The 13103-nt window shown below is 45.2% G+C and overlaps 1 protein-coding gene across 8 annotated transcripts in view; it reads right to left on the reverse strand.

Annotated features, from left to right (window-relative positions):
- SZT2 (SZT2 subunit of KICSTOR complex) overlaps positions 1-13103 on the reverse strand; it is a 58746-nt gene that overhangs the window by 38456 nt on the left and 7187 nt on the right. For 7 of the 8 annotated variants that reach the window (XM_074906391.1, XM_074906390.1, XM_074906388.1 and 4 more), the window contains exons 9-16: positions 12569-12739; positions 6991-7222; positions 6193-6322; positions 4802-4944; positions 4034-4186; positions 3567-3681; positions 889-1094; positions 276-500 (exon numbers count right to left, since the gene is read on the reverse strand). In XM_074906391.1, coding sequence (XP_074762492.1) covers positions 276-500; positions 889-1094; positions 3567-3681; positions 4034-4186; positions 4802-4944; positions 6193-6322; positions 6991-7222; positions 12569-12739 — 1375 coding nt within the window. Of the gene's footprint in view, positions 1-275; positions 501-888; positions 1095-3566; positions 3682-4033; positions 4187-4801; positions 4945-6192; positions 6323-6990; positions 7223-12568; positions 12740-13103 lie in introns of those variants that run through there. The other variant, XM_074906392.1, reaches the window with a different exon arrangement.

The following is a 13103-nucleotide window of genomic DNA, read 5'->3' on the forward strand; positions in this document are numbered from 1 at the left end:
CACAGGACGCTTTGCCTGTGTGAAGATCAGCATATGCCAGGCACAGTAACACCTCCTGCCTTTTTATGTTTTCCAGGACCCTCCTTTTCCTCAACTGCAGCTGCAGAACTGGGTAAAGCACTGGCCCAAGTAGCCCTAGAAGCTGTGTACTGGATCAAAACCCTCTGCACAGCAGCTTTAACTGTTACCTCTAATAAGGCCTCAGATCCACCCTGCTTTCTGTGCATCCCCAGGAGTAGCTGGAGAAAGCAATCCCATTCAGGTGTGCAACTTACTCTGTGAGTGTGGAAAGGAGCTGGGCTACCGCAGTGATGGGCACAGCCGGTGCCAGCCCTGACTGGACACTCCAGATCCAACGCTGGTGATAGAAGTAGCGGGACAGCGAGGCCAGGGTGGAAGAGGCAGTACGATTGGCCACCATAGTGAGCGGGCCAGACACCGGGGGATGCTCCAGGTTGAGAATGAAGGGGGCTCGATAGTCAGAAGGCAGCTTCTCATACCTAGGAGAGGGCAGAAGTGTGGCTCACTGAGGTGGAAAGAATGCTCTGCTCAGGGGCAGAGCTGTATGGATTCACAGCCCGCTTGCTGGGCCCAGGACACAGCCCTCCAGCAGCAGAGCTTGGCTAGCCCAGCTCAGACAGCAGTAACTAGATTTACTTCCACATCATATTAGATAAGAGTAACAAATCTGCCTGTACAGCAAAGCCCCCTGATGCAAGTCACAGTCCTCCCAGACTACAGCTGCCATTCCCAGTCACACAACCCAAACGCACCCCAACAAGCACCAGCTTCACAACACTCTCATCCTGCAGCTGGCAGCGCCATCCACAGACCCTCCTCTCTCCTATTTCCCAGGACAAGGAGGCTGTGATGGATTTCCATCACTACCTGATTAGTAGCTTCTCCAAGGGTTTGTGCAGCACAACAAGGCAGGGTCTGTCTGAGAGGGCTGACTGGGCCCCAGCCACAGGTGGAGACTTGGAGGGAGAACTACTGCCAAACATTTTCCTCTTTGCTTTTGGAGTTGCTTCCTTGCTCTGGACCCTGTGGGGAAAGCGCAGCTGCAAGATTCGGTCCCGTAACTCCTCCACTATCTGTCATGGCAAAAGCAAAAGGTAAATATGACATAAGCTACTCAAAATAAGCTTCCAGAACAGGAGCCTGACTGAAAGGAATAGAACACTCCTTGAATATACAGATGAGCAGGAATTAAAGGTCATTTTACTTCTGAGGCACTAGCGAGACCAAGATTAAAATGACATAAGGCTCTTAGGTCCACATTTTAACAACTACAAATACTTTTAAAAGCAAAAGAAAGGTCTAAAGATGATTTCAAGGCTGAAGAAATCGCCTTCCATAACTCTGATGAAAAACAAATCAATTGCATGCCAGCTCCTCCACAGAAGCCGTCTGAGTACCCACCCTCATTCTTTCCCTCCTCCTCTCTACAACAGCCTACAGTAAATGTAAACTAGTACATATAAGGCAGAGCCAGACTGTTCCCACAGCTGAGGTGTTTCCCCACTATCAGGTTCATGTGTTGAACCTCTATGGTAAAAGGTTTCAAGAGCCTAGGTTACTTTTTATGTTGGTTGGTTTATTTTTTATTTCAAGATACTTTCAAAACAACTTCCTGATTACTCTTTTTAGCAGCTCTGAATATGGTTCTACCCACATTAGCATCTGATCCCCACAATGCCCCAGTGTTTTCTTTGAAATTTCCATGGTTAGGTTTCTTTTCATGATCTTTGTTAACTCTTTAATTTCCATTACCATTGTAGGCAAAGAGACCAGCAGCTCTCCATCTCCATCCTCAATACTAATTATTTCAGCAACTTTCCCCATCATTATATCCTTTACAAGGAAAGGATTGTCCCCAAATGTTAAGCAGAGCTCTTTTCTGCACTATGATGCCACTTGGATACCCTTCCTGGTTTCATACTGATAATACAGAATCTCCAATGGCATTTAAGTTCCCAAATCTAAGGTGCGCTATTTTGCAGTTATCAATACTAGTTTCCAGCCACCATCGTGCTGCATAGGTGTCCACAAAGCACAGAGGTTGAAAGGGCAGAGAAAACTAAACAGCTTTGTGCCACCTGCAGATTTTTCCAGCTCACTACCTGCAGATGAATTCCCTACCCTTTGACTAGTAAAAAGATCGAGAAAACCACAAGCAGCTTCTGCTTTGATGAGAACAGAACGCTTCAATTTTCTTGCCTCATTTCCTAAGACAGTTTGTTTTAAGACACTCCATTCCTACTCCAGTTCTACCGTTGTGTCCTATATGGAGTCTCACTAAAAGTCTTCTGTAAGTCAGACTGTACCAGGTGCTTTCCCTCCCTTAAACACTGGAAATTCGAATAGCTCAACACAAAAACCCCTTCTCCCTAAACAAGGCAGCCTAAACATTGTACATGATACAATTTATGATCTACACACAGCTCCTGGTGCAACGATCTGGAGCTTGTCCAGAGCTGCAGGGTATGTTGCCCGTCTCACATCTTCCTCATGAAGTATTAACTTACACCTGCCAGAGGGAACTCCTTCATAAAACCTGTCACTTGGCATTACCTGCCCACGTGTTGGCCCAGCAATCGGTGCCCAAAGCCTGGATCCCCTAAAGACACGACAGGGCAGATCCTCCAGAGTGCCAGAGCACTTAGTGTTATCTGGGTTCATCATCTCAAAAAGATGGTCCCTCCCATGTTTGTCAGCTTCTCCTCAGACTGATCTAACACTAAAGCTAAGTGAGACAAACCAAAGATTTGTTTCACGAAGACTGGAGATCAGGGTTTAATGACAAACCTCTTCTTTATAACAAAAGGTTCACACAGCTTAACAGCAAAACATCTTTCCCATACTTAGTGTTTCACCTAGAAGACTTAAGACTTGTCTCCACCATTAGAGCTGGAGAGAGTCCACAGAGTAACCCCACCTTCTGCATCTGACTAGGACAGCCCATTTCTTCTGATATAAAGAGGTTATTAAAAGTCTATCAAGCAGACTTCCATCTCTAAAACATTTTCTGGGTATTACATTTTTTTCTCTCCCTGTACTGCTTATGCAGGGCATTGTCTGCATTTTAACTCTAAGTCCTCCTTGCCCAGATGATACAATATATACACATGCAATTCACCACCTACTGAAGCAGATAGTCTAGGGAACATGTAGTACATCCATCACAGAGGTCTTTACAGATGAGTCAGACAAGTATCTGCTGTTCCTGACACACAGTATTGATTGTATTTTGGTCACAAGGATACACTAGATAACCTGTGAGTCATTTCAAGCCCCACAGTTGAAGTAAGCAATGGGAAAAACACACGCGACCAGCTATTCTACTGATCTTCAAAGTCTTTGGGTTTAGATCTTTCACAGACTTAACACAGAAATCTTTGCCCAGACTGTCCCCTTCTGTTACAGTAAATTCACACTCATATAAGCCTTAACACAGTAGTTCGTTATTAGAGGATGCCTGCCCACAGCGTCGCCTGTGATTTACCCACCACTTTCACAACTTCTTGCTCTGCTCTTACCCCAGGAAGCAGCCAGCCAGCTCTCACCTTGTTCCTGGCCTGTGCAGGTGTGCCAATGGGGAACCCCAGACGGAGAACCATGCAGGGAGCTTTAGAGATGATCCGCACCACATAAAACGAGGAAGGTGTGGGATCCTCAGAGCTGGAGAGGAGGGATTAAGACAAGGCTGAAATAGCACAGACCTTGCTGCTCTGTCATGTCAGACCAAGCAGAGGCCTGCTCTGCAGAGCTCAACAGCCCACACACCTTGGCAGCAACACATGTCAGTCCTAGTGCTCAGAAACCCCCCAGTTGGCTTCCCTCTCCCTCTGGGCTCTGCCTGGCACAGAGCGGCAGCAGTTCAGAATACCCAGGGTTTCATAACCACCTGTCTTGCTCTTATCCTCTCCTCTACACATCTGCTTCTGGCCCATCTCAGAGTACTGGTCTAACTGGATCTTTGGTCTGGCCACATGCCCCATTCCCCACCCAGGACTGCTTCAGAGCCACTCACCCGTGTATCAGTTTGACATAGGAGTAGCCCTCCACCAGCACAAAGCTGCTCCAGTCCCGCAGTAAGGAGGTGAGCGCCGAGTGAGAGATGCGGCACTGGATGGTGCTGTAGCGGCCATTGTTGCCTGGTGTGTGCAGGTGCTTGGGCACAGGCCTGCAGAGTGTGGCAGAAAGTAATTTCAAAACCAGTTTCTCTTCTTCCCAGAGTTTGCTACATCCATTCCAACTCATTCTCTGACTGGTACATCAGCCTTCTGCCTCCACAGCAGCCAATATTCAAGCACCTTGCCTGCTTGTGCCTGTTGGCGACAGCCAGGCTCACAGAGCGCACGTGGATCCTGCTCTCCACCCTGCATCATTGCTGTCTTCCTCCATGCAATATATGGCTAATATTTACATAACTCTGCAACTAGGAGCAGCCTCGGGAAAGCAATGCTTTTGGGGAAGATGTTTTCCAGCAGCAAACAAAAAGTGTGGGATAGCTCCAACTGGATGGTCCACACCCCCTGCAGTCAGGAAATCCAAACTCAAGAGGGACTTGAGAAACAATTTACACTTCTGAGAACAGCCCCCCTCTTGACAAAGGTGACTTCCCCACCCCAAGTCCCTCTCAGATAAATGAGCCTTCCTTATCCATCAGGTCCTACTTGCGAGGCCCTTCCCTTGGCCATAGGCACCCACAAAATAGCTGCACCTGGACTGAACTGGACCCTCTGCTTTCCCAGGCTGGCCCACACTGCACACTGAGCTCAGCCCTCCAGTTACATACGTGTCATGCTCCAGCAGGAGGACAATACGATGCATGTGCAGCCACCTCTGCCAGAAGTTGGCATCCATGGAAAGGATAGGCTTCCAGTAGGAGGCAAACTGGGAATGGCTTGAGTCAGACCCACTGTGCTGCAGGGATAGCACCTGAGAAAATGACAGGGCAATATTCAGCAAGAAGCTGTCTGGCTCCACCCAGAGAGAGTAGGAATTTCTCTGGTGGCTGAGCTATGTAGGCCTAGAAGGTTAGCCACATCCCTGGCTTTTGGTAACTGCCTCTCAGCAGAATAATGAAGTGCGTTCACATTGAAACAGGCAATACAATGTAAGAAAAAATAAATCAGGTTCCTGAAATGTCAAGTTAATTAGGAATTTAACTACTTAGTATCAAGTAAATCAACTGTGGAAAAGATGGCATATGTAATAGTGTGCTTTCTGATTGAGAGGGTGATATATGGCTTGTGTCAGCATAGCAATTACACATTGAGAAAACTTGTCTGAAAGTGCTCATGCAAATAGGGTACCAGCAATGGGTGGCTTTGGGCAACTCTAACATGTTTGTATGGTAACACTGTAATTTCACCAACTATAGCAACTCTGCTGACACAGAAATAAAGTGGTGGTTAGCCATAAGATGGGATGCTGCAGATATACTGCTGGATACATAACCCTACGTAGTGAAAATTTAGGAGGCAAACCTAAAGTAGGGTTTAAGCAATAAAATTAAAGGCATAGTTCTCTTAAATTAAAGCTCCCCTAGCCAATGCCAAAGACTCTGCTAGCAGGGAACAGATAATATGCTAGCACTTCTGCTCAGTGAGCTTCAATGAGTTTGAATATTGCAGTGGAAACTATTACCTCATGTTTAGTTTCTGCTTTGCAGATGACAAGTATTGCTCTTGAACCTTCCACATGAGTGCTCAGAGCAATGAGCCCATCAAACAACAACTATTCTGCACATCCTATATCTTCCCCTGATGGTGTGAGCTACAAGGGCACAAGACTGCCAGCAGCAACTCCACATATATGAGGCATCCACTGAAAAACCATGGCAAGAATAAGCGTGTCAGCTTCCCCATCAGTCTCACACATCCTATCACTACAGGAGAAGGCTGCAGCACACTTAGAAGACCTGCTGTGGGGCTTAGGGGTATAGCTGCAGCAATAGAGAAATAGGGTGATGTCTCAAAGAGGAAAAAGTATGTGGTGGGATGTTCACAGGCACTGGATTGCACCTGAGCTCTGTTACTGAGCAGGACAAAGAACATGAGATGAAGCCCAAAAGTTACAGAAAATCTTGATTGCCTGCTGGGATTCAAGCATCCCCTGGTGCAAGACAGAACAGGCAGGAGGGACAACCTATCCCATATTAAATAGGAGAGAGAAGGAACATACCGGAGTGGTGGAACCTGGGGGGATGTAGAAGAGGGGCACCCCATTCTTGGTGCTCTCAGGAATGGTAAAGTGTTCTGGGACTGTGTCAAAAGACTGCAGATGAACCAACATCTGATCTGTCTGGTTGATGCTGAAAAAGAAGAGGCAGTTAGGCACAAAAGCCCATGCTCTCCCCGTGCTGGCCCACTCAGCCCAGTGCCTGCACACACAGACCTCCCCGTGTATTGGGAGCCCATCTACACCAACACAGCTTTCTAAGGCAATGCTGAGATTCAATGCGATTGCAAAGCACATGTTAAGGGAGTTCAAGTGTAACAGTCTAATATATAAGAGGACGATCAGAGTTGGAAATGAAGTGCTAGCAAATGAATCTGCTGAATAGCAGGGAGTAATGGTCACCCTGGCCAGGAAACGGTTATAACCTGCAGGTCCTTCAGGCCTAGAGACATGAGGTGCTGCTCTCTGTGTCCACGCAACACAGCTTCAAGGCTGTCCTGCAAGAACACACCACCTCCATGGAAGGGCAGTCAGAGTTAAGGTTTCCATTACAGGATCAGGACTCAGGGGCATCAATACCTTCACCATGAAGCCATCTTACAGCCTAGGCCACAGGCCAGTTTGAGTCTTTCCCTCGGCTAGATGGCAAGCTTGTTGCTAGTCATGCCTCTTCCTCAGAGCACATTCGTTTGGGACTCTGGGCTGTGACAGCTGCTTGTATAACCCATGCCCCAGCATGCCAAAGAAGGAATTTCTTCATTATATTGGACACTGAGAATGGCTGGGGATGGTCAGGCTCACCTCTGCAAGGTGTTCCAGAAGCGCCGGATGACCGTAGTGCGGTACAGACTGGTGATAGGCTTCCTCATGGTGCAACTGATGTCATGCAAAATATCATAGCTTCCCTCCATCGTCACCTCCACCCACGTGCTGCGCTTTGACGGGTCCAGGGGCCAGGGTGTCACAGCTAAGTACTCTATCCTCATGTTATGCTTCCAAAGCAGCACTAGTTTCACCTCCAGTTGAGACCCACCTGCATGAAAGCAAAGGAGTAAATTCAAGTGCTTGTTTGGTACACATCCAAGCTTCCTCTCTGACCAGGGACTACGTGATACTCTGAGATTGTTTGATTGCTGTGAGGAGGACAAAGTAATCTAAGAACTGTTTGCTCTAGCTGAAGTCATTCTCTCTCCTTCCCAACAGAGGGAGGCGTTGCTTACACAGTAGCATTTGGTGAACAGTTCTTCAAAGGTACGTGTAATATCTACACTAGAAAAGACAATTGAAACTTGGAGGAGGTGCTGATATTTGCAATAGACTCTTCTTCACAGCTTCATCTTTGTCTCCAAGAAAACTGTTGCTTTGCGCAGATGAGCAGGGCCTTTAAGTTAAAAAGTTTTCTCATCTGCACTCTGCAGAGTTAATCTATCCCATTGGAGCAACAAGGACATTTACACATGATGGGCCCAGATCACAAACAGCCTGGAAGATGAGGCTCAATTCTTGAATTAAATTCCATGTTCTTCCTGAGCAGACAGTATATCATGCAATTCAGAACTTCAAGCACCAAAAGCTTCTCACCATGTTTACTCTCTTCTCCTCCCAAAGTTAGTAAGTTAAGAATGAATATTCACCCATTATTCACACTGCACATTTTGACCTTTTTCTTTAAGCGGGCCATTGCATCTCTAGCAAGATTAACAGAGACACCTGACAGCAAGCCTCACTGAGCCAGAAGAGCAGAAAACTCACACTCCTGCTGACTGTGCATGTGTATTTGTACTGAAACAACCCAGGGAAACACATGACTTTCTCTAACAGTGCCACTCTGCTGTTTCAACTGCTCGATCATCTATTCTGATGTCCAGCCTGCTCTATAGTTTGCCAGACTTGCAGCATTTGTGACATAAGTGATTGGATGTGCTGGAAACCGTCCGAACAGGTCATCAGCCTGGATCCTATGTTTCCTGCAGAGTTGCATTTGCTGCTGTCATAGGCGCATCATGCCATCCCCTTCACAGGCTGACTACACTCCGCTTTAAAGCCATCTTGCTTTTTGCTGCCATGGTCCCTGCTGGGAGGCTCCCCCAGAGTACTCTTTCCCTGTCAATGTTTAGACAAAACCTTCCAGAGTACATGCCAAATTCATGTTCAGTTGTTCTTTTGATTAAATTATTCTTTATCTGAGCAGCTTCATTTCCATAACACTGACAAGGAGTATGCACTAGGGGAAGAAATCCTTACCCAGTTTCAGCTGTTACTGTGCAGGTTAAACCAAGCCATGGTCATCAGCCTACGACAGAATATCCATTCCCCTTAACAGACCCAGACCTTCTTGCACCTCAAGAATTCATCTTCCCTGAATGATGATGACCAAATGTATACTATATTTCACCTGAGGGATTATTAGGGTTTTATTTAAGGCCACTAATATGTTCCACAACGGGTGCTTTGCATTACTATAAATGCATTTGCCAGGCTTGTACCATCTGTTGTTTCCATATGAAGATTGTCTAGTTTATCAGAGGCTAAACAAGAATTTATAAATTTGTCTCCATTTCATATGGTCACCTCACTCTTATTGCTTTAGTGCTCATCCACTGCTTTCTGCACAGTATTTAGATTCTCATAACAAATCCTTTCTACTTCATCAACAGCAAACATGGTGAGTAAATTCCCACATTTTTTTGCCTAGATCATTAATAAAAATATTTCCAACTTCCACCTGTGTTTCCATTAGTCATCCTGGCTTCACTCCTACAATTCAACACAAGCAAAACTAAAAACATAGGCAAAATATTTGCTTAGTTTGCAGTCATACCTAGATGAATCTTTAATTTGTTCTTACTGCAAAGCAAACCATTTCTGTTTTTTTGACATTACAGCCAATAAAAGTTTTTGCTGCTTTGATTTCTTTCATAAAGTCCAGCTCTGGTTTTTAGAAAACTCAATTTGTCTTCCCGATTCCTGACACTGAGAACAGCCATTCTCACTGGGCAGCTCATGTCCAGCCGTTTTTATGCTGGATTGGTTCACAGAGGAAGGTGAGGTTTTGAAAAACGTCCTTCAGGCTCTTCCCACACACAGCAACACAAAATAGCCAGTGAGAATTTTTTTTTTGTTGCAGAGGGCAATCCTCTGACACTGTCCCAGAAAGAAACAGGAAACACCATGGTCCCACAGCTTCTTAGACACAGCTTCTCTCCCTTCCATACCTTCCACTCCTCCCCTTTTCGCAAGCACTTCTGCATTCCTAACTAACCATAGTAGCCTTCTAAATGCCTAAATATCTAAAATCAAATAGCGAGGGTAACTGGAGCACTTATAAATATCACAAACAACCTCTCCAGGCAACTCTGAGCACAAAGCTAGCTATTTATTCTATTTTGCCTTTGGCAAAGTGAAGCAGAAAAGCCACAGTGTCAAAGTCCACAACTGCACTCTTTCCTCTTGCTTCACAGCCAGCTGGCTCCTCAGTTTGCAAACTTTGGCAAAAGCTTTTGGCTATCCAGGTTAATTAACTGTTCTTCGTTATACACTTCTCTACAGAATGGCCCAGAGAGCCCTGATCAGCCAAACATGCTTTTCCTTAGCAGAGGCAGTGCTCAACGTCGAAACGTCTTGATCTTTTGTAAATTCTACTTTAAGAAGTTAGCTCAACAATTTTTCTGATCACAGACCGCAACTCCCCAGAGTATTTAGCCTTTGCAAAGTATAAGTAACATTATCTAGTACTATTCTAAAGGCTAGAATAGAAATACACACTGTATTTTTGATATCTCAGACATCTCATTTTTAAATTCCTTCTAAATAAACTTCACCAAAGAGATACACAGAAAGTATTTCTGGCTCAGGGAGCCCCTGACCTGCAAAGAGCTAAAGAATGCTCAAAGGGAAGAAAAATGGAAAGGAGAAAGAGGATACCGTGTATGTTTACCCTATTCTCACTCCTCCCTGTGCATCTGCCCATAGCTATTCACCACAGAAGGTAACTCTGATCCAGGGCACCTGCTCTTCTGTTTTCTGCTCTTGTAAAAACAAAAGACCAATTCATTTAGCATTCCGAGGACTAAAAGACACCTAGAGAAAAGTGCAGGGAGCATGGTGAACAGGTGGTGATATTTCCGATATATTTCTCCAGAGTATAGAAATTTACTGCTTTACGATATCCTGAGACAGAGTTGTAGCTACAACTTCGTGCAAAAAGGTACAACATGAACTTGTCTGATTGCTTTTTGAATGATTCACATCTGCTACCTTATCCAGCATTTCCATACAGGACTTCACAGTCACCAAGAGCACTTCACCACTGCTGCCAGATCAAAGGCTCCTTCTCCAGCGCTGTCCAAGCTGCAAGTGAACTGGTGTGTGGAAGGATAAAAGACACAACACTGAGCACAGCTTGGACAGGAACTGACTTGTCATACTGTTTCAAAGACATTCCTAGACAAAGAGAGTGCAATGGACCTAATCTGCCTGGATTTAAAGGAAGTATCCCATGCCACACCTACAGGAAATTAGTGAAAGCAAGCTGCAGACATTACTAGAAGAGCTGTTTCAGTAGAAAATCATAGCAGATTCTTACTTTTAATAGAAAACTCCCAAAACAAGAAATTAGGGATATTCCTGAAAGACCGACTTCAGAAATTATCCCACCTAGTACATTTTTTGGGAAGGTTGCTAACATGCATTCAGTTTGTAAGAAGCATCAGGTCAAAAGAACTGCAATTTCCAGTCATCACACAGGAATAGTGAGCTGAACCAAGCAAGATGAACTTAAGGCTTAACTATTATGTGAAGAACACCACATTTAGGGACTACTAAACAAACAAACAAAAACCAGTAAAACACCCCTAAGGACTCATCAGCTGGAAGCAAAGGTACGTGAAAGACACAGGGATTTCTGTGCTAACAATGCAATGCAATCATGGAGAAAGCTCACGTGATTCCTGGTCTATCAGATATGGTGTTTTACTTCAGAAGCCGGGAAGTATTAGCATTACTGAACAAGGCACCGATAAAACCACATTTACAACATCCTTATCAACTGTTTCAAGAAATATGACACCAAACTGTGAAAAGCAAACAACCGATGAGGAAAAAACCACATGCTATTAAGATGAATAAACAGCACAGAAAGCCTGCCCTTACAAAAGGAGACTGAAACATTGGCTTGCTTAACCTGCCAAAAGGGAGGTTACAAGGAGAAAGGCATTGTTCTTAAATGTGTTTGTGCAATGCCAGAGAAGGAGGATAAACTTAATTAAGGATAATGAAGTCACACAGGTCTAATTTGGTTTGAGTGAGTTTAGAAAGGAAGCTAGAGAAAGAGCAATGAAATTCTGGGACAATCTTCTAAGCACAGCAGTGGCACAAGATATTTATACAGTTTAAGGCAGACCACAGTTAATTAATAGAAAACATCATATGGCAAGTTTACAGTGATTCTCGAGTTATATCACAGACTTTGATTTTCTGATAGAAAACGTAATTCTGTGTACTAATATCCCAGACAGAATAGTGAAGACCATGTGTTGTACATGTTTATGCTGCGTTTTAAGAATCCCATCCTCTAGGCTTTCTGCCGGTCATTGTGACAGTCAGAAATAATTTATTCTCTTGCTTGTAATTCATAACTTCCATCTGGATTTTTTCATCTCCCTTTTAGTTAAAGCACCACCACTAGTCACAGCTGGAGATGGAAAGTTAGGCAGGATTTACTGGCACTCCTTGGGATACTCAAACCCCTCAAGGTCCCTAGTCCCTTCACTTTTTGTTAGTTCTCACACTCCAGGTGCCATAATCTCTAGCAAGTCAGATGAGAGAACAGGACCACTGGATGGTTTCACATTCTTCTAGTATCAGTCATGGTCCTGACTGATCTGGCATTTTCACCTGACAATATCCTTGTTTTCCTCCATTTCTTCCTTTGGAAAACTGTAGTTTAGAGGCATTAAATCTGTTGTAACAAAGAGCTCAAATTTGTCTTAGTATTTTGGACTGCATCTAGCAAAGGACTAGAAAGGGAAAGGAGAAAAATGTGAAATATAGAGGAAGTCCCAGAAAACTGCAAAACCCCAAGTTCTGTCACTAGTTTCCCTGCAACTGTGGAGACTCATTTCCAAGACACAGAAGGTCACAGTCTGACTGTCCCTCCCCAAGCACTTACAGCCACAGAGGATGAGCCTGGCAAGTACACAACAATACTGGACAGTCCTGCATCAGGCAGTTACTCATGAAAACTTAGAGTTTGGAGAAAATGGCTCCTTCCTCCACAATACCAGCCCCTCTGCTGAGATGGCGGATCTTGCACTTTTCTCTAAACAGCTGAGAACAGCTGAGTCTTATCTGAGCTCCAACCCCAGTGCAGCACAGTCACCTTTCGTGATGTTGACCTCACGGATGCTGTAGCCCTCACGCAGCCGGACTGAGACAATGCTCACGAGGTCAGCATGCACCTCCTTCTCAGTGTGCTTCTTCCTCCTCATCGCCAGAGCAGGGTTGCTGCTTGCAGACACCAGGTGCTCATTGAACAGTCTGTGCTGGGACACTGCAAATGGCAGAGATGAGGTTTGTGAGGGAGCAGCTCCCCTGCTCCTCATCCTACAGCAACAGCTTTCCCAAAGTGCTTCACAGAAGCTGCCAGGAACACTCGCTGGCCTGAAGAACAGTACATCCTTCAGGCACCACTTACACCCACTCCTGATTTGGCAACACAGCAAACAGGTGCGCTAGCGTGGCCAAAAGGCCTGGCAGAGGGGCAGGGTGGGGTGCCAGGGCTTGCTTCCTCTGGGACAGCCTTTGTGACAAGGCACATGTCGGTAGTTACACATTTAGTCTAGACAGGCAGAAACTGCACAGCTGTTGCAACAGTTGCACAGCATTTGGGCTTCACTCCTTTGCCTGGAAAACCT

The sequence above is a fragment of the Athene noctua genome, chromosome 5 (assembly GCF_965140245.1).
Source record: "Athene noctua chromosome 5, bAthNoc1.hap1.1, whole genome shotgun sequence".
NCBI lineage: Eukaryota > Metazoa > Chordata > Aves > Strigiformes > Strigidae > Athene > Athene noctua.